The sequence below is a fragment of the Aotus nancymaae genome, unplaced genomic scaffold (assembly GCF_030222135.1).
Source record: "Aotus nancymaae isolate 86718 unplaced genomic scaffold, 86718_ANA_hifiasm-v0.15.2.pri h1tg000064l_1, whole genome shotgun sequence".
In the NCBI taxonomy this organism is placed as follows: Eukaryota; Metazoa; Chordata; class Mammalia; order Primates; family Aotidae; genus Aotus; species Aotus nancymaae.
Window position 1 is genome coordinate 33336305 of NW_026988479.1, and position 21720 is coordinate 33358024.

At 53.5% G+C, this 21720-nt stretch overlaps 1 protein-coding gene across 12 annotated transcripts in view; it reads left to right on the forward strand.

The window, feature by feature from the left end:
* Positions 1-21720, forward strand: part of MAD1L1 (mitotic arrest deficient 1 like 1) — a 404019-nt gene that overhangs the window by 294207 nt on the left and 88092 nt on the right. For all 12 annotated transcript variants that reach the window (XM_064366614.1, XM_064366612.1, XM_064366620.1 and 9 more), the window contains one exon: positions 722-932. In XM_064366614.1, coding sequence (XP_064222684.1) covers positions 722-932 — 211 coding nt within the window. The remainder of the gene's footprint in view (positions 1-721; positions 933-21720) is intronic.

Here is a 21720-nt window from a genome sequence, read left to right on the forward strand (position 1 = left end):
GGATGCCACACACATCCTGGCCCTGGGTTTTGTGGGAATGTCAGATCGATAGGCACATTCCTGAGCCAGCCACACCAGTACCAGGCTCCCTCACTCTCCATCTGTGTGTGGTTGACCTTGTTTCTCTTGTGGCACGGGCATCTTCCAGGCTGGCAGGGAAGAGATGGGAAAATGGCCACATAGGCTCCCAGCCTTGTAACAGCCGGGAACCTCAGAGGAGAGGAAGCCTCCCTCCCAGGCACTGTGTGGAGCTGCAGAAAGTGCTGCGCTTGGCTAAGCTAGGACCTCGTGTCCCCTCTCACCCTGTTCCTGTGGTTAGGTAGGAGGGACCTAGCAGGCGGCCAGGCCTTGGTCCTGTACCTGTCCATGGGACACAGGGAAGGAGCCACTCCTCAAGGAGATATGGCTGCTAGGCAGGCTCAAGAAGACAAAAGAACAGAACACTGTGCTGTGTGTGACCCGTGCTATGTGTGTGTCTGGACCGTGGTGATCCATGCTGTGTGTGACCCATGCTGCATGTGTGCCTGGGCCATGGTGACCCATGCTGTGTGTGACCCATGCTGCGTGTGTACCTGGGCCATGGTGACCCATGCTGTGTGTGACCCACATTGCGTGTGTGCCTGGACCATAGTGACCTGTGCCGGGTGTGACCCGTGCTGCTTGTGTCCATGCTGTATGTGTGCCTGGGCCATGGTGACCCGTGCTATGTGTGTTCCTGTAGGGTGACTATGACCAGAGCAAGACCAAAGTGCTGCACATGAGCCTGAACCCTGCCAGTGTGGCCAGGCAGCGCCTGCGTGAAGACCACAACCAGCTGCAGGCGGAGTGCGAGCGGCTGCGAGGGCTGCTGCGCACCATGGAGAGAGGAGGCACTGTCCCAGCTGACCTTGAGTCTGCCGCAGCAAGTCTGCCATCATCCAAGGAGGTGGCAGGTAGGCCCTGGCCTTGTCCTTGACCTCCCTTGGGTAGGTCCATCCATGTGCCCTATCAGGGCAGCCTCTAGCTGTCACCTGCCTGTTGTCCCCAGAGGGTCTGTCCTCCCCCTGTGGGCAGCCGGACCAACTGGCCACTGGGGCAGAGAGCCCTGGCCCTGTGTTCCTGAGGGGCTGTGCAAACAGGTGGAGTCGTCCCAGTCTGCAGGCAGCAGTGGAGAAGCAAGGGACTGAAATCTCAAGCCCCTAGAACAGACTTGTTTATCAGTTTATACACACCTCATTAATCTCAAGTAAATCCAATCCTCCACAAAAGCAGAGCCCATCTTTCACCAGCCTAAGTGCACTTCACGGAGTCTAGAGAGCCCTTCGCAGCAAAGGCCTGCGAAAGAGTGAGGCCCCCATGAGGGCCAGTGGTCCTGCCTGTACCCTCCAGGTCTAAGTAAGGGCTGTGGCCTTTGGAGTACCGGCCTGTCCCCTGATGTGGTGAGGTGGTGCTGGGGTCTGCTCACGCCGAGCTTTGAGGGGTGCTGCCAGGGCTGTGTCCACTCTGCAGGGCGTCCCCACAGAGGAGCAAGGCCGGGAGCCCAGAGTCGCTGTGCAGTCTGTACCCCCAGGAAGGCTGTGGGGCTCAGGAGACCCCTTCCAACTGCATTGTTCTCTGCCATTGGACAGAGCTGGGCATTGCCCCATGCTACCGGCTCTTGGAGGGACCTGGGGAAGGGCTCCCTGTCCAGCCCTTAGCAGCAGCCTGGAGCGCGACTCGGCGTCCCTTTGCTCCTGTCTGAGACGCCTGCCCATCAGCCTCTCCCTTGGGGGTATCTGTGTCTGAGATGCCCACCCATCAGCCCTTCCCTTGGGGGTGTCTATAGGGTCGTCTGTGGTGGGGCCTGTAGGCCACTGCTTTCTGTCCTTTAGCAACTTGCGTTTGTTTCAGACTCACCTTTTATCTGATGATGCCCTCTCCTGTTTCTTCCCGCATACTTGCCATCGTGCCCTGGACCCCGGCAGAGCGTTCCTGGGAGCATTCAGGGCAGAGGTTATGTGGCAGTCACTTGTCTCCTTCCTGCAGCGCAGCACCCAGGCTGATATATCAGGCGTGACTGTCCTCTGTGCCACTCTTTTGTGGGGAATGTCTTAGGTGGGGTCTTCCCTCCCTCCTGTGTGCCCCTCATAAGCCAGGCATGCCCTGAGTGGTGGTCCGCCCTCCTCCCTGTAGTGTGGTGGGGGTGGAGGACAAAAGCCAGAAGAGGAGGCCTGTCTTGCCAGATCGAGGGCTGAGCTGATGGCAGTCGGGGGCTCCTTTCCAGCTGCCCACCCGCACAAGGGCAGCTCCCAGCCTCCACTGTGGCTGTGAGGGCCTGAGCCCCCACGTCCCCAGCCCCGCTTCCTGCCCTGGCTCCCTCTCCCGCCCTGCATTCTGCGAGTGTTTTTGGCAGGTTTCAGAACTAAGCATTTAGACTTGGAGCCATGTTTGTTTTTAGGTGGCTTTGCACTCTGGGAGAGGGTTTGGGAATGGGTCTTCCATCCCCTACTGTCACGGACCCTTGCCTTTCTTGTATGCCCATTTGCTCGTCTGTTCATCTACCTGTTGTCTGGGTCTCTGCACAGTCTCAGGCACATGGGTGGTTGGCATCTGGCTGTGACAGGCGTCTGGGCCTCGGCTGATATGGGAGCAGGGGATGTGGAAAGGCATGTCAGCGCTGACCATGGAGAAGTCAGAGCCAGGGTGGCCTAGAAGCCAGGATGGGGCAGGTGAGCAGAGGCCTGGGATAGGCAAGGGCCACGCCACATCATGCCCTCCAGGAGTTGAGGGTAGGTCAGGCATCCAGGCCCCAGTGGCTGATGCAACTCATGTCCATGCCCCCTAAAGTCACAGTGATGGCAATGGCTTCTGTTTTTGTGTGAGGCCTAACCCCACAGAGGGAGAGGATACAGCAGTAGACTTGAAATCTGGAATGAGCAGGTGAGCCGTGAAAGGACTGAGCTGACCCAGGGAACCGGAATCTAAGTGGCAGGTGGAGCTGGGAACCCACCTGAATGATGCCTCAAAACTCCGAGGTGGCCCAGGAGCCGGCTGTAAGTGCATTAGGGGAGGGAAGCCACTGGCTGAAGCATGCTGGATCCAGATGCTTGAGAGCTGAATCAAGAAGCGGGTCCCCGGGATCATCTCTCCATCTGTGCACACGGGACAGTTGCCTCTCCCAAGCAAAGATGAAAACTCCGAAACAAGCCAGTGGCCTCTTCTTGGAGCAGTAATCCTTAAAGTGCAGTCCCCAGGCTGCTGCAGCCTCCCTGGGAGCCTCTTAGAAATGTGGATTATTGGGCCTCATCTCAGACTGGCTTGGCTGGAGGCCTGGGGGCTGCCAGCAGTCTGTGCTAGGCGGCCCTGCAGACCACGCGGATGCTCGGAAGGTTTGTGGACCGCTGCTCTAGAGAGGGCAGGTGAGGTCCCTGGAGAGGTCCGAGTCGGGACAACAGGCATGAACTAAGCCCAGACCGCACCCCCCACCATGTGCTCTGCAGAACACGGGCAGCAGATGTGACCCTGGAGGCCACGGTGGAAAGACCTCCCTGTGGAATCTGAGCAGCCCAGAAGGACCTGGCATTGGCAGTTCCCCAGCTGGATGGTTCTCATCAGTCACTCCCTGGGGAAAACCGCCACAGGCGGCTCCATGCTCCTACCTGGAGCATCCCTGAGCCTTTCGTGCTCTCTCCTAGTGAGGACCTGCATCTTGGGATCTCGTACCCATCACCCCCTAAGCCCCGCATCAGGTCTGAAGGAAGAAGTACGTGCATCTGCAGGGGTTCAAGGTCTTAACTGGACTGCCCCTGCACCCTCTCTCAGGAATCTGGCAAAGGATGTCCTCCCGAAAGATGAGGGAGTAAAGCAGAAAAGAACGTGGCTGTAGCACGCAGAGCTGACCGCAGGGGCTTCCGCTGCAGGAGCAGAGAAGGAAGCTCTCAGGCCTGGGGAGCAGCCGGCAGGGGCTGGAATGGGCCAGAGGTTCTGGGATACAGAGCAGGAGCTCCCACTGCAGAGAGTAGAGAAGGAAGCCTCCGGGTCCGGGGAGCCACCAGCGGTGGCTGGAACCAACCAGAGGTTCTGAGACAGAACCTGGTGAGTCGGGTGTCATGATGTGGATTGGAGCTTTCCACATGTGTGTGCCAGGTGTGGGCTGCCATGGACGTTGATTCTGGGTCCCTGGGTCGCTGCCTCTGGCTGCAGGCAGCCTCCTTCCCTGTGTGCCACACACAGTTCTCAGATTTTAGGTTTGCCGCCCCACAAAAAAAGACTGGGAAGCACCAGTGTAGACAGCTGGCGAAGAGGCGTGGCTGACAGGAGTAATGAGCACCTAGAAAGCTGAGCGCATGGGAAGCAGGACGATCGTTGGCCCCGGGGAGAACAGAGATGCGTGAGAAGCGGCGGTGTCAGTGTGGCCCTGAGCAGCTTCACACAGCTGTAAGGGAGCTCAGGCCTGATCTGAACACAGCCATGAGCCTCATATTAAGAAAGGGGACAGGGAGGAGGGGAGATGCGTGTTGGAGGGAGGGAGGGAGAGCTGAAGCCTCACCGTCCCGTGGGAAGTCAGCAGGACGCCCAAGCTATCCAGTCCCAAAGGAGCCACAGAACGTGTTTTCCAGAGAAATGCAGTTCATACCAACATGATCAGCTGAGAGAGGTACACACGGTGGTCTCTGGAGAGAATGGAAGGAAATGAGAAGTGTGGGAAACCCCTGCTCCCTAATTCATGTGTGTGTAAATCTAAAGTTAGAAAGAAAACCCCAACTCACATGCTCACTGCTAGGGAGGGCTGTGCTCTCCCTGTTCTCCAGATGAGGAGCGGGGGCATGCCCTCAGCACCAGCAAACCCTTGATATGGACCCCACGATGGGCCCTCGCTTCTGTGATCGTGGGTGGGGTGAGGAGTTGGGGGCGTGCCCACAGCATCAGCAGACCCTTGACATGGTCATTATGCACTTTCACTCCTGGGACCATGGATGGGGTGCCTGCAGTGTCCTCACATCAGCTGAGTGGCAGGTCTGAGCCGGGACAGACATGGATGCTCCTCCCCAGCCTGGCTGGCCCTGAGCATGGGTTAGGGGTGGGTCTCCTGGGTCAGGAGAGACCAGGGTAAGTTGTGAGGGCTTTAGACCAGCAGATCTGTGAATAGCAGGCCTGTCACTGGACAAGGGAGAGCCAGATGGCCTGAGACAGTGCCCAGTGTCCCACCAGGGAGCCAGTCCCAGGGGATTTCCTTCACACTCTGATCACCTGGTATCTCTGGGATAGGCAGATGTCTCTTCCTGCTCTGGGAAATCAGGGTCCCCAAGGAAGAAGGCAAGGGTGTGTGGCGGTGGGATGGGGCCAGGGGATGTGGTGGTGGAAAGGGGAGAGGGGACATGGTGGTGGGACAGGGTGAGGGGATGCGGCAGTGGGACAGGGCAAGGGGTGAGGGGACGTGGTGGTGGTATGGGGCAAGGGGATGTGCTGAGGCTGCAGGCTCAAGAGCCCCGTTTTGTGTTTGCTACAGCTTCCCCAAGGACTGTCTCTGGTGTGGGCCCTGGACCTCCGGCCAGAGAGGACACAGAAACACATGAAGAGGCCCCTGGCCTCGGAGATCTGGGTCACTATGCTCAGAAGGTCAGGCAGGAAAACCCTTGTGATTTTCCTGGTTTCTTTGGTAAGGCAGTCACTGAACAACCCGTGCCACTGGCAGTGGCCCTTGGCCGATGGGAGCCCCAAACCCTAGCCTCCCCTGCTGGCTCTGGTTCCTAATTCAGCCTCCCTGCTGTGTCCAGGCTGGGCCAGGGAGATTGTTAATTGCAGATTAATTAGGTAATGGATTAATATTAAAATAATCTAATCTTATCAGAGCAGCATGTTGAAGGTGGTCAAATTTGTCACTGCTTGTGTGGGCACAGCTGATCCTAGAGGTGTCTCTGGACATGAGGGAGACAGGAGGGAGGGGAAGGGTGGGGGATTGAGAAAGAGGGAGAAGAGATGCTGAGAGGAGAAAGGAGGAGGTGGAAGAAGAGAAGGGAGGCCCAGGAGGGGAGGAGGGAGGGGAAGATGGCTGGCCACCAAGGTCTTCCACCTGGAGCCCATCTGCTCTGCCCTAGGGAGGAGGGTGCCCTCGGGGGAGGCCTGGTTTGGTGGCCCCGCCTGGGCTGAGGCAGGTAGCAGTGACTCTGCCTTTTTGTTTTGTCCTGTGCGCTACCTCTCTCTGTATCAGCACATATCCTCTTCGGTTTCAGGACTCATGCTCTTCCCGTTTGCTGGCACTGGCCCCAGAGGTGGCCTCAGTGAGGTGTCCTGATGGCCACTCCGTGGATCACCAGGCCGAGCACTATGAGGAGCTGCCCATCAGCCTGGAAGTGCTGAGGCAGGTGTGCCTTCCCACAGCCAGAAACCAGTACCCAGCTGTCACGTGGCACAGGCCTGTGTTTACATAATGCCCCGCCCCGTGCCACCTGGGCAGAGCCGTCACCTGCCCACGCCTCAGTTTGTTCAGTACAAACACGGTGCAATGCCAACGGCTGAGGGGCTCAAATGGGATTGGGGTGCAGGGGCTTCATCCCTGCTCGGCAGCTGGTGGGAGTTGGAGAAGAAAGGCTGGGAGTTCCGTCATGGGCTCCTCTAGGGACTGATGGGTCATGGGGAGCAGTGGCAGATGTGGCAGGTGTTCCATCGTGGGCTCCTCTAGGGACCAGTGGGTCATGGGGAGCAGTAGCAGGCATGACACGCGCTCTATTGTGGGCTCCGTGGTGGGCTCTGCCTGTAGTGTTGGAGACAGAGAAGTGATGTGACGGCCAGGGCCTTGGGCACCAGCTGGTGGCTCTCCACTGCCTGGAGAAGTAGGTGCCCCCCAGGTGCTACCTGGTGCTGCCCATGTTTTTATTGGATTGTTAGTATTGAGTTTGGGATGAATGTGAGTCCAATATGTAACAGATAAATATCTTCTCCCAGCCATTTCCTCATTTTCTGACAGAGTGTTCCTCAGAGCACATACTTTTCATTTTGGTGCATGCTAATGATCAAGTTTTCTTTTACAGGGGTCAGATTCAGAAACTCCCTGCATAACTCCAGGCCAAAATATTTTTTCTTATGTTCTTTACTAAAAGGTTTTAAGTTTCACATTGAAATCTGTGATCCATTTTGTGTTAGTTTTTGCCTGTGGTGTAGGATTGAGGTCAAAGTACTTTTTTCTTTTTCGTTTTCATATGGATGTGCAATTGTGCCTTTATTGAAGACTGTCCTACCACCACTGAATTATGTTTGTGCCTTTGTCAACAAATAGTTGACCATGAGTTATAGGGGTCTCTTTCTGTACCTTCTATTCTATTCCCTTGATCTAAGGGTCTGTCCCTTTGCTGTTAATAACACCACCCTGTATTGACTGTAGCTTCATAGTAAGTCTTGAACTCAACAGCACAATCCCCTACTTTATGCATGCAAGATTTAGATTCAGCTTGTCTTTACCTACAAAATGCCTGCTCAGAATTTTATAGGAATTAGTTAAATCTGTCGATCAATATGGGGAGAATCTACATCTTAGTTGCAGTGAGTCTTCCGATCCATGAACACGGTGAGTCTGTCCATTTATTTTTGTTCTTCTTGATTTTTTTCATCAGCATTTTGTGATTTTCACCACACCACTCACCCCTTTTTTTTGTTAGAAATACACATAGTTTCGTTAGTTTTATTGTTAGTGTTTGGAGTTAATGTAATTGTTTGTAGGCTTGTTTTTGTGGTTTCCAATTGTTCAGGGAGTGTGTATACAAGTATGATGAATGTTTGTGCTGGCTTTGTAACCCATGACCTTGCTAAACTCACTTCTTAGTTCTGGGTTAGTTGCTGTTTTGATTTTGTTTTCTAATCCTTTGCAGTCATAGCATCTGTGAATACAGACAGTTTTGCTTATTTTGCTAAGATCTATGTGTCTTTTATTTCGTTTTCTTGCCGTATTGCCCTGGCTAGGGCCTTAGTCTGGTGCTGAGTAGGAGAGGGGGAAGCAACATCCTGGCCTCTCTCTCCACCTCAGGGGGAAAGCAGTCCGTCCTTCTCCATGAGGCAAGCTGCTAGCTGGAGTTTATTTGTGGTTTTTCCTTATCAAGCTGAAAACGTTCCTTCTATTCTTAGTTTGCTGAGAGTGTTTATCATGTAGGATGTTGGCGTCTGTCAAATACTTTTCCTGCATCAGTGATGAGATCACGTTTTTTCTTCCTTAGACAGTTGGTGCGGTTGACAGTGTGTCATTGTGATTTTTTGGGGAAGTTTCCAATGTTAAACCAACTCTGCATTCCTCGAATAAACCCCCGTTGGTTATGGGATAGTATTTTTACATGTTGCTGAATTCATCTTGCTAACATCGTCCGTGATTTTTGCATCTGTGTTCATATTGGCCTGTAGCTTTCTTGTACTGCCCTTATCTGGTTGTGGTATAGACGTAGCGAATGAAGTGAGTTGGAAAGTGTCCCCCCTTTAATGTTCTGGAGGAGATTATGTAGAATTGGTGTTGCTTCTTCTTTAAATGTTTTGTAGACTTTGCCAGTGAAACCATCTGGGCCTAGGGATTGTGGTTGTGGCAGGTTCTAATCATTACAGGAATAGTAAGTTCTCTCATGTCAGCTGAATTTTGGTAGATTGTGGGTTTGGGAGAGGGGGTTGTTGTTGAGGAACTGGTTCATTATATCTGAGTGTGAGCAGTGAATTGTTTGTGCTCTTGCCTAGCTGCTTTTATCATGCCTATTGGGTTTATAGCAGTACTCCCTCCTTCCTTCCTCATATTGGTAGCTTATGCCTTCTCTCTCTCTCTCTCTTTTTTTTTTTTTGGTCTGTTAGCTTTGCTGGAGATTTATAAATTTTACTGATCTCTGTAGAGACCTAGCTTTTGATTTCACTGATATTTTGCTATCATTGTTCTGTTTTCAATGTTACTGATTTTTGTTCTATATTTCCTTCCTCCTGCCTACTTTAGCTTTAGATTGCTCTCCTTTTGTTCTGACTTCTTCAGGTGGAAGATTATATTGCATATTTGAGATCTTTTCTGTTTTCTAATGTAAGTATTCTGTGTTAGAAATTTTCATCTGAGTGCAGCATTAGCTGCGTTTCACACATTTTGATATGTTGTATTTTTATTTATGTTCAGTTCAAAATATTTTGAAATTTCCATTGAGATGTACTACAGTTTGAACGTGGCCCTCCGAAGTCCACATGTGGGAAACTTAATCCCAGTGTGATAGTGTTGGGAGGTGGGGCCTCATGGGAGGTGTTTACGTCTTGAGGGCTCCACCTTTGTGAATGGATTCATGCCATAATCAAAAGGGCTTCTGTTAGTTGGCTCTCTGTATCTGCCCTTCCGCCTTCCACCATGCAATGATGCCTCAGGAAAGCCCTTGCCAGAAGCTGGTACCTTCATCTTGGACTTGCCAGCCTCCAGAACTGTGAGCCTGTAAATTTCAGGTCATTATAAATTAGTCTCAGGTATTCTGTGATAGCAACTCAGACAGACTAAGATGCCTGCTGTGATCCATATTTAGAAGTATGTTTTTTAATTTCAAAGTGTGTTTCCCGGATTTTCTGGGTGATTTCTGTTCCTGACTTCTTGTTTAATTTCATTATGTTGAGGGAACATATTTTCTTCAATTCAGTTTCTTTCTAATTTAATATTTATTTGATAGCTGATAATTTGATAGCAACCTTAAAACATTCCATGTGCACCTGCTTGGTATGTGTATTCTACCTTTTAATAGATGTATTTTGGCCATTATAGTTAATGTAATTTTTTATGCATTTGGATGTAGGTCCACAATTTTATGCTTAGTTTTCTATTTGTCCTCCGTTTTTTATTCCTGTTTTCTCTTTCCTATGTATTTCAGATTATTTGGCCTTTTTTAGTACTCCATTTTGATGTGTCTATGTCGTTATCATATCATTTTTATACTTTTAAAGTGATTTTTCTGTGGATTACAGTATGCATGCTTCATATTTCACGGTGCACTTATAATTAATGTTGTATCACTTCAGGTGAAAATGTCGGGATCTTCTCACAATGTGGGCTTCTCACTGCCTCCCTTTGTGTTGTAGCAGTCGTATGTACTTACTCCGTATGTATTGAAAACTCCACCAAGAAGTATTATGATTCTTGCTTTTCACTGTCATACCTATTTTAAAAAACATCAGAGGCAAAAAGAAGTTTATGTCTTTGCCTGGATAAAAAAATGTTCTTCCTTCTTTCCTGAAGTTCCCAGATTCCCCTGGGATCATTTCCTGTTTGGCAGGACGTCCTTTGGGACTTCTTTAGAGTCAGCTCTTAGCGTTCACTTGCCCAGCAATGTCCTCACCCTGCCTTGTTACTGAAGGATGCCATTGCTGGATATGGAGTTCTGGGTGAATGGCTCTTTTCTCCCAGCACTTTAAAAATCAACACCATTTCCCAGTCTCCTGGCTTCCGTGGTTTCTGATGAGCAATCTGCAGTCACTCAGAGAACTTCCCCTGTCCCCTCTGTGTAAACAAGAGAGACTTTCAGACACTCCAAGTGTCATGATGTTTTTAAATTAAAGGATGAGAAGGAATTCCTGTGCATGCATGGTGTGATGGGTTCCAGAGTGTGTCGGTGTCACACATGCCACCATGAAGCGAGAGGGACTCATGCAGTGATGTGATTTCTACACCCAGCTTTGTGGTACAATATCATTTCTAAGATACTGTGAAAAGTTAAGTCTGTGTTTTCCAATCACTTACTTCTTGGAGCATCTTTCAACTCTCACTCGATCATTCCAGCATCTCTGTCATCCTTGGCTTGGCGCCTGTTGGTCGTGTTTTTCCTGGCAGGTTTGTTTTCCCAGTTCTTTTCATGCGGCTTAATTTTAGATTGCATTCTGGATGCTTTGAATATCGTGAGAGTGTCGGTCTTTCTTAATTACTCTGAAGAATCAATTTCTGCTGGTTTCAGCATTTCCTGATGCCAGCTCCATTTCAAGGTCTTCACTGAGTTTCCCAGGCCAATTAACCTTGTGCCCCCTGCAGTCCTGGCTGCTTACTGGCAATGTTCTAGCTCAGACTGCAGCTCTCACACCAGTGTGGTGCTGATTATGATCAGAGCCCCATGCCCAGCTCAGAGACCATCTTCCAGAGCCACTCTGTGAGCAACCAGCACTTCCCAGGTGACCCAGGGTTCCCTTCACTGTCCTCTGACTACAGAACTGGGCAAGGCTCGCCCGCTGTGCTGTGCAGTCGGCCACAGCTGCCTTCACGGCCACTGGTAGCTATAGCCCAGAGAGGAACAGCTGCAAGACATGCCCTACCCACCCTGGACAGGGGGGCAGGCGGAAGAGCCCACTCTAGGGTTCTCAGCATCCATCCAGCTGTGACTGTACCTCCGCAGGATTTCCCGGGTGCCAGTGTGGAAGAGGATGGAGACAGGGTGGGAAGGGGATGGAGACAGGGTGGAAGGGGATGGAGACAGGATGGAAGGGGATGGAGACAGGGTGGAAGGGGTTGGAGACAGGGTGGAAGGGGATAGAGACAGGGTGGAAGAGGATGGAGACAAGGTGGGAAGGGGATGGAGACAGGGTGGAAGGGGATGGAGACAGGATGGAAGGGGATGGAGACAGGGTGGAAGGGGTTGGAGACAGGGTGGAAGGGGATGGAGACAGGGTGGAAGGGGATGGACACAGGGTGGAAGGGGATGGACACAGGGTGGAAGGGGATGGACACAGGGTGGAAGGGGATGGAGACAGGGAGGGTGGGAAGGGAATGGAGACAGGGCGGAAGGGGATGGAGACAGGGTGGGAAGGGGATGGAGACAGGGCGAGTGGGAAGGGAATGGAGACAGGATGGGAAGGGGATGGAGACAGGGCGGGTGGGAAGGGAATGGAGACAGGGTGGAGGGGGATGGAGACAGGCTGGAAGGGGATGGAGACAGGCTGGAAGGGGATGGAGATGGGGGGGTGGGAAGGGGATGGAGACAGGGTGGAAGGGGATGGAGACAGGCTGGAAGGGGATGGAGACAGGATGGAAGGGAATGGAGACAGGGAGGGTGGGAAGGGAATGGAGACAGGCTGGAAGGGGATGGAGACAGGATGGAAGGGGATGGAGACAGGGCGGGTGGGAAGGGAATGGAGACAGGGTGGAAGGGGACGGAGACAGGGTGGAAGGGGACGGAGACGGGCTGGAAGGGGACGGAGACGGGCTGGAAGGGGACGGAGACGGGCTGGAAGGGGACGGAGACGGGCTGGAAGGGGACGGAGACGGGCTGGAAGGGGACGGAGACGGGGTGGAAGGGGACGGAGACGGGGTGGAAGGGGACGGAGACGGGGTGGGAAGGGGACGGAGACGGGGTGGAAGGGGACGGAGACGGGGTGGAAGGGGACGGAGACAGGCTGGAAGGGGACGGAGCCGGGCTGGAAGGGGACGGAGACAGGGTGGAAGGGGACGGAGACAGGGTGGAAGGGGACGGAGACAGGGTGGAAGGGGACGGAGACAGGATCGAAGGGGATGGAGACAGGGTGGAAGCGGATGGAGACGGGGGGGTGGGAAGGGTATGGAGACAGGGTGGAAGGGGATGGAGACAGGGCGGGTGGGAAGGGGATGGAGACAGGGTGGAAGGGGATGGAGACAGGGTGGAAGGGGATGGAGACAGGGTGGAAGCGGATGGAGACAGGGAGGGTGGGAAGGGTATGGAGACAGGGTGGAAGGGGTTGGAGACAGGGTGGAAGGGGATGGAGACAGGGTGGGAAGGGGATGGAGACGGGGGGGTGGGAAGGGTATGGAGACAGGGTGGAAGGGGTTGGAGACAGGGTGGAAGGGGATGGAGACAGGGCGGGTGGGAAGGGAATGGAGACAGGGTGGAAGGGGATGGAGACAGGGTGGAAGGGGATGGAAACTGAGAAACAGGATATCTCCCGCTCCTTCTCAGGCTTCTCTTGACCAGCTGTCTGCATCTCTTGCTTACTCCCAGGTTGTAGGGGTCCCCAAGTCCAGGCTGGGTAGCACCAGGACAAACACCCAACCAGTTACAGAAAACTCCAGTAAGCTTCTGCCACCGAATTCAGAACTCACACAGTATGAAATATATCATCTTAATAATCCTAGACCCATTAAATAATTGAATCCACCGTCAAAAAACTTCCAGAAAAGAATATCACCAGGCGCAGATGGTTTTCTGGTGAGTTTCACCAAACACTTCAAGAAAACTTAGCGCCAGTTCTCCAAAGCTCCCCAAGAAAACATGAGAAGGAGCCCCTCCTGACATACTCCATGAAGCATTTACCCCAACTTCAAAACCATGACAAAACTGAGGAAATCTGCCAAGCTAAATCGTTTTCTGAGAGCGCAACACTGGGTCGGTGTTGAGTATTAGCTGATGCAGTCCATCACGCCAATGCACCAAAAGGAAAAGTTACACTGCCAAACCAGTGTATGGGGCGAATGTATTTGGCATAGCCCAACAGCATTCATGGTGACACTTGGCTGGTGACCCTAGCAGTTCTGGGTTCCGATGTCAGCTCTCCAGGGTCTGTTGTCTGCTGCTGGCCAAACTCCAGGGTCAGAGCTGCCTCAGGGAGAGACAGGGCTGAGTGGGGTTCTTCATCTTTCCCACAACCCAAACCCCTCATCTCCTTTGTTATCTGTTAATTCCATTGCTTTTCAGCTTAGAAAGTTCTTCAGTGATTTGATAAATCATTCTATTTTCTTCTGGGCTCTTTGAGCTTATTTTTATATTTAAAGATTTAATCTACGGATGGAACTTATTTTGGTGTATGGTATAAGGTCAGGATCTAAACTGATCTTTCTTCCAGATTACTAAACAATTGCCCTGGGGCCATTTATCACAGAACCCTCCCTTCTCCACGATTTATGCCTTCATCTTTATTAGACCATATGCAAAATCGGGTCTGTGTTCAGATATTTTGTTTCTTTTTATTTCATTTGTCAGTACTGTTTTATCATTAGTTATAACTTTAAAATATGTTTTAATATTTAGGGTAGAACAGGGCATTAGTCTTTCTTTTTTTTTTGACTTAAAAGTTTTCTTACTTTCTTACTTGTTTATTATTCTGAGTTAATTTTGGAATTACTTTGTCATGGCTGGGCATGGTTGCTCATGCCTGTAATCCCAGCTCCCTGGGAGGTTGAGGTGGGTGGATCATTTGAGGTCTGGAGTTCAAGACCAGCCTGACCAACATGGTGAAACCCTGGCTCTAGTAAAAACACGAAACGCCAGGCATGGTGGGGATCATCTGTAGTCCCAGTTACAGGAACTGTAGAGCCTGAGGCAGGAGAATCACTTGAACCCGGAAGGTGGAGGTTGCAGTGAGCCAAGATCGTACCACTGCACTCCAGCCTGGGCGGCAGAGTGAAACCATCTCAAAAAAAAAAAAAAAAAAGGAATTGCTTTGTCGAGTTCAAGAAAAAGGCGTTGAGGTTTTATTTATTTTTTTTTAATTATAGATTAATCTGGTAAAAGAATTTTTGGCTTTCCAGGGTCTGTGTCTGATCAGGGAAGTGTGCCTCGGGCCCGCCTCCCTTACCAGACCACCTCCCAGACACACAGCACACTGGCGTTCCCTTCGAAGGCTCCAGTTCAGGCAGGAGTGCTCCACCTGGGCTGCCTTCTGCTAGGCTGGGGTCCTGAGTCCTGCTGCTGTCTCCAGGCCACCTCTCCACCCTCTTTCCACCTCCCTGACCTCTCTTTAGATGCCTGTGGTGTCATCTCTGGGGCTCAGAGCCCAGCTTCACGGGACAAGCAGGGAACGTGAGTTTGCACCCTTCTGTCTGGACCGGATGTCCCGTGAATCTTTTGTTCAGTCAATGAAGGTTAGAGTTTTCTTCTGTAGGTTTTTAAATGGATACACAGCATTCGTGCATCATTACAGGGTGTGGGTAAAGTTGTGTTGCATGCACAGGATGGGCAGTGGTCATGTCGGATTATTTGGGGTGTCTGCCACCTCATGGACTGGTTGTTTCTAAGTGTAGGGAAGACCTCCTGTCCTCTTTTCTCACAATTTTGAAGTAGACAGCACACATGACTAACTGTAGTCCACCCCCACTCTGCTGTGGAACGTGAAGTCTTACTCCCTCTGTCTGTCTGTGTCTCTGTACCACTTCCCAGACTCCCTTCCTCCCCGCCCACCCTACACCATACCCTCCTTCTCCCCCAACTCCACTCGATGGGTTCCCCTAGCTCTCATGAGTGAGAACGTGCGGCGGGTCTTCCTGTTTTAACCACTCCCTCAGTGTCTCTGAGGAATTCCTGGGTTTACACCACGATGTGAGGCTGCCTCGGTGTCCTGGTCTCCCCCAGTGCCACTACTCCACCTGCAGACAGCATAGCCCCTGGGCAAACTTACTGGTCAGGGTTCCCCCGAAACACGAAACCCATAGAATGTGTGTACACAGGCACATGCACTCACGCGCACACACGGAGACACTTGTTACAGGGAGTTGGTTCACCCAATCCCAAGAGCTGCAGGGTTGGGGGCAAGCCAGAGACCCAGAAGCACTCATGTCCTGCAGGGCAGGGAGGCTGGGTCCATACACCCCCGGCTCCTGACTCCAGGGGCTGCTGTCTCCTAGTGCTGATGCAGCCCCACTGTGTGCCCTCCTGGGGACCTCCGTGTCACTGGAGCTGGCTCTCGATAAGTGTTGGGTGGGTGGAGGAGGGGGCGTGAGTAAGGCTGACACCGCCCTCCCACCCTGGGCGCTTTGCAACTTCAGCTCCCTCTCCAGGGTCATCTCCAGTTTCTTTTTGTTGATGGAAATTAAATTTGGGTTCCAAAGCAAGGTTGCTCCTGAGCTGGTGGAGGAGGGGCTGCCACATTCTGTCAGCTGTTCTGGACTTGGGCCTTGCTCCCTTCTGGGGCCGCAGCCCTGCACCAGCAGCTGTGTGACCTTGGGTTCAGCTCTCGCAGCTCTGAGATGTGGCTCACTCCAGCCACAGTCATTGTGGAGGGTGTGTTTATAGCGTAGGCACTGCTGGCCCACGATGTGTGCTTAGCATGATGGTGATGGCGATGATGGCAGTTGTGACCCAAGCCCCTTGGCATGGGTCTGTGCAGGAGCCCATTTGGTAGAAGTTGAGCCAGGCTCGTGGGTAGAGAAACAAAAGTGGCTTCCAATGAGCCCGTTGGCCATGGATCCTCCCTTTGTGCAGTAGTTCCCCAGTAAGGACTGCAGGCTTGGCTTTCAACTCTGCCTTCAATGCCAGGCTCCTGGACCCCATGCACCAGGTCAGGGAGAGAAGGCAGAGAAGACCTTGCAAGCTGAGGGTGTTCCTGGCTCCAGCACACTGGTATGGGCATCGGAGGCCAGGGCAGCCGTGTTGGACCGCCCAATAGCCCGAGGTCAGAAGACTTGGACAGAAGTCCTGCTCCACGCCATCACAATTGGGGGTCTGGGTGGGGCCCTTTTCTCTGCATCTCAGCTTCCCCATCTGAGAAATGGACCACGTGCCCAGGTCCTGGGGCAATTGTGAGCATCTGTCCCGGCACTGAGAGTGAGACTGGCAGGGGGAAGATCTCTGCAGACTCCTGGAGTGAACGATGGAGGTCCCTGTCCTTGCTGGGGAGAGGCCAGGTCACGGCAGCCTGAGCCCAAGAGAACTGCCCTGGTGGCAAGAGCCACCAGAGCCTGGGGGTGACCCAGAGACAGGATTGGTGTTGGAAGGATCAGCGCCCCTGCCCTGCCATGTGCTCTCTCACTCTGTGTGCTCAGAGGTGCCCTGTAGAGAGGGGAGGTTGGGGAGCTGGAGCCAGGAGTAGCCACAGCACCAGTCGCCCTGGGGCTGGGAACTGTGGTCTCCTCAGGTGGGCCCAGGTGTTGTCCAGGTGGGGCAGTGGCCTCAGGACACAATGGCTTTGCTGAAGGCTGGCTGTATCCAGCACGCCAGTTACCACACCCTAGGCCCTTCTCTCCATGCTGTTTGTTTGTTCTTGATGTCACGTTAAAGGGCAGCACCATTAATTAGGTGTGTAATTAGAGTTGTAAAGTGTGATTTAATCACAGGGTTTGCAGGTGAGTGGGGCAGGGGATGGGTACCACCTGCTGTGCCAGGCACACCTACCCAGCTGCCTGCAAAGATTCTCCCTGAACTGGGTGCCCCCATGCTCTGGGGCCGGCCTTGGTGCCCCCAGGCAGTGGGCTGAAGCACCATCCCCAGTGGCATGAGTGCAGTTGAGTGTTGGAAATGTGCTCGGGGGCCCCAAGACAGAGCCGAGGGAGGATTCCTAGAGACAGGTTCTGCAGCACCAACAAGTCAGCAGAGGTGTGGGGAGGGGTCTCCGCTGGGGCTGGGGTCCCAGGGCTGGAACACAGGTGGGCCTCACTGCAGTGGGGGCAGTGATCAGGCTGGGGTGGTCCCCACTGGGCCACTGTGGGAATTCTGGGCTCTATCCTGAGGGTCACACAGAGCCATGGAGGCATCCTCTCAATTTGGAAGGTAGCCTGGCTGCAGAGTGGAGCAGAGTACAGGGCAGGCTGAGCCGGGTGCTGGCTGTGGACCTGGCAGAGGTGGAGGCACTGGTCTGTGCGGTGGGGTGTGATGGATGGGCCCTGAATTCAGGTTGTGGGGACACAGCACTGCCTGGGCCTCTCCCCAACCCCCATCTAGTCTGCTGGGCTCTGGGCTGAAGACTGAATCACAGGGGGGCCTGATGTAGTCCAGGCCTGAGCTCCAGCAGTTAGGGCCACCAACCGTCCCTGCTAGCCCTTCTCTCCGATGCTCTGGGGCTTTGTTGTTCTGCAGAACCGGCGATGGGTAAGAGTGTTCCTGGCACAGCCAGGTGGCCCCGCCCTTCCTGTTGCATCTGGCAGAAGTGCCCAGGATGCCTTCCCTGTCCCGGCTGGGTGCGGCCACACAGTCTGTGCCCCAGGCAGCAGGCCACAGGGACTGCTGAGGAGCCCGCTCGTGATCCCCAGCCCTAGCAAGCTGCTCCCTTGCACTGCAACTCCCTTCTCCTCTCCTCTTTCTTTCTGGCATGTCTGTAAACTTTGCTAGTAACTCAAGCCAAGTACCCAATTAGGGATATCTTCACAGTTGCATTGAAAACTGATTGAAGTGGAGCTCTTCAGAGCCTGACACAGCCAACATGCGCTTCCCCTGAGCTCGGGCCAGGCGGTGCTGGGAGCTCTGGCTGTCTGGAGGGGAGGCACGCCCTTCACCTGGGGTGGGCACCAAGCCCTGTCTCGGCCTCAGCCCCTGTGTCCTTACCTCTGAACCCCAGGCCGTCATAAGGCTCCTTTGAGCAGAGCCCATGTGGGCAGGGCTGGGTGGTCTGCATGCTTGGTGGGCAGCTGAGTGGAGGCCCACGTACTGGTGGTGCAGGGTGGGTGGCTCCATGCCGCAGCTCCCTTGCTGGACCCTGCGTGTGTTCTGAGCACCACCTGGTTGCCAAGCCTTGGGGGCATGTAGGTGGAGGGAACTGGGTGCCTGGTCCAGGGAGGGGAGCCAACCTGCTTCTGCCCTGAAGCAGTCTGTGGGCATCCTCATCCCGGAAGAACAGGAGGAAAGCCGCAGCAGGGAGCAGAGCACATTCTTGTCGAGAGATGCTGTGATGACTGAAGGACACCAGAGAAGCTGTGTCCTCCACCAGCCCCAGCGCAGCCTGCTGGGTTCTTGCTGGCTCAGGAGATGCATGAGGGTCCTGCCTGGTAGGCAAGTAGTGTGCTCTGACTGTTCATGCAGCAGAGCTCCTGGGACCCCAGCCTGGCCCCCACTGTGGGATCGGGACTGCTGTCCCTTCTATGAGTGAGAAAGGGGAGCTGCAGGGAGGGTACAAGACACCACCTGCCAGTGACCACCCCCCCACGCGCACCGGCCTGGCCTGGGCAGCTGCCGGCTTCCCTACAGGTTCCTGGAGGGTATGCGTGGTCTGAGGGGCCATCTTAGTAGAGTCCCTTCCTCAAGGGCTTGCCCTCTGCCAGGGATGTCTCCTGGGGCCCCCTGTGCTGTGTTTTACCGGATGTGTCTCCTAGGCCCCCTGCCCCTGTGCTGTATCTCACTGGGTATGTCTCCCACCCCCTACCCAGCCATGTCTTACCAGGCGTGTCTCCTGGGCATCCCCCGATGCTGTGTCTAACTGGATGTGTCTCCCGCCCCCCCACCGTGTCTCACCAGGTGTCTCTCCTGGGCATCCCCCCCATGCAGTGTCTAACTGAGTGCGTCTGGGGACCCCATGCTGTGGTGTGTTTCATGCTTTTCTCTTTATACTGCCCAGCATACTGCCTTGCACGGATGGACCACATTTCACTCATCCATTCCTCAGCTGAGGGATGTCTAGGTGGTTCCGCTTTTCAGCTGTAGTGAATCACATTGTTGTGGAAGTTTGGGTGCAAATGTTTGTGTGGATGCAGTTTTCATTTCTCCAGGCAAAAGGGAATGTCCAGGTTCCAGGGTGCATTTCTGCTGGATGCTGAGAGGAGCTGCCTTATGGTTTCCAAGGCAGCTTCACCCGTTGCATGCCCCCCGTGAGGCTCCTAGGGCCCCCCACCCTCCCAGCCTGGGCAGTGTCTTGTCTTTCTGAGCATGGCCCCACTGGTGGGTGCAGGGCGTGTTGGGATGCCCACACTTCCTAACAGGTGAGGCTGCTGGGCACCGCTCATAGGTCTTCTTTGGCCAAACACCTACTTAAATCCCTGCCTATTTTTGACTGAATTGTCTTCTAATTGTTAAAAACGCATGCTTTGAATGAAGAGACCCCCCCAAACAGACTTTGTGTGAGCAACATGGCTGTTTATTCACCTGGGTGCAGGTGGGCTAAGACCTAAAAGGGCGTTAGCAAAGGGCAGTGGGATAGGAGTTGGTTTTATAGGTTTGAGGTGGGCAGTGGAAAGTTACAGAGTAAGATCAGTTACAGTGGTGGGGGTAGGGGCAAGGAGTACACATTACCATAAGTTCAGTTACTATGGCAGGTGGGATAAGAGTAGTTAAGATGGCAGGGTGGGGTAAGGGGAAGCTTATGTGTGGGAGGGGAGCTCTGCTGGGCGCTGGGCGATCATGGATAATGGGGGAGTGGGGGATGATCAGCGAAGGCAGGCAGGACTTCAGACTTTCAGGCTCCAGGCTTGCATATGGAGACCTGACAGTAATCATTTTCTTGGTGCTTTCTTTTGATAAGCAAAGTTCTAAATCTTGATGAAGTCTAATGTATCATTTTTTTCTTCCATGGTAGTGCTTTGTCCCAAGAATTCCTTGCTGACCCCAGTGTTGCAATCGCCTCTTTTCTCCAGAAGCTTTCACCCTTAGACTAAGACCCTCATCCCACTGGTTCTGTACGTGGAGTGAGGAGGGGTCCACATCTCACTGCCCATGTGGACATTGGGTTGTTCTGACCCTGTCCATTGAAAAGACCTTTCTTTACCCATGGAATTGCTTTCACTCGTTTTTTGAGAAGCCCCTGATGCTGAACATTTCGGTCTGGGCCGTCTTCTGTGCCAGCAGTGCATCTGCTTGTCCCTGCAGCAGCCCCACGCAGCCTGCCATTCGTACTTCCCTAACTGTGAGACTTAGATCCACATAGCATGTGTCCTCCAGCCCGCCTTGGAAGACTGTTCCACGTATGTGCTGCGTCGGCCTGCTTGGGCCCTCCTTGCTGCCCCTGACCGTCCTCAGCACCTCCTGCCTCAGCACCTCTGCACACGCCATTTCCTGGCCCTGCAGCTTTCTGTCCCAGGAAGCGCATGGCTTTTCTCCTGAGTCTGCCCTGGGTCTCCTTCTCCTTCCATCACAGCAAGGTGCTGCCGGGACGCCTTTTCAAACTGTAGCCCTCCCCCTCCCAGCTTCCCGCTCCTCCTTGCTGCGTTTCACTAGCACTTCTGCCCTAAGGTGCTTCTGTTACACTTCGTTTATTTTTGATCTGTCTCCCTAGTTGAAAGGCAACTTCCATTAGGGCTGGGGCTTCATCTGTCCATGCACACTGTGTCCTCGGGGCTTGGGGTGATGCCAGGCACCCAGTACCTCTCCAAACATACCTGTTGAGTGAATGAAGAGCTGAGCAGTGTTTCTGAGGACCCTGGTCCTAGGGCTACTCCCAGTAAGACCCCAGTCCCTGTTGCTCTGTGGCCCAGCAGGGAGGGCTTGGTTCTGGAATACCAGAGGCCCACACTATCCTTAGATGCCACTGCATGAGGCTCCTGTTGCTGTCACAACACACCAGCACTGACTGAGTTACTTAACACAGCAGGGCCAGTGTGACACTCACTACTGTCATTCCAGCACTTTGGGAGGCCCAGGTGCGGGGGATTGCCTAATGCTCAGTTTGAGACCAGCCTGGGTAGCATAGCGAGACCCCATTTCTAAAACAAAAAAAAATCAGATGGGTGTGGTAGCATGGCCTATAGTCCTAGCTGCTCTGGAAGCTGGGGCAGGATGATTGCTTGAGCATGGAAGTCTGAGGCTGCAGTGAGCTGTGATTGCACCACTGTTCTCTACCCTGCACAACAGAGCAAGACATTGTCTCAAAAAACAACAAACCAAAAACTCAGCACGATGTGATCTTATGGTTCTGGAGGTCATACGTCTCCCTGGGCTAAAGGCTAGGGGTCATCAGGGCTGGTTCGTTTCGGAGGCTCTGGGGAAAATCCACATCCTGCCTTTCCTGGCTCCCGGAGGCACCCATGTGCCTTGGCACACAGCCTTTCCTCCATCCTCAGAGCCAGAGAGCACATCTTCAGATCTCTAGCCGACTCCCCTGCCTCCCTTTCTGACATGTGAAGACTTGTGTGATTGTAGCGGGCCACCAGGATAATGCATGAACATCTGCCGTCTTACCATCCCTGCCCTG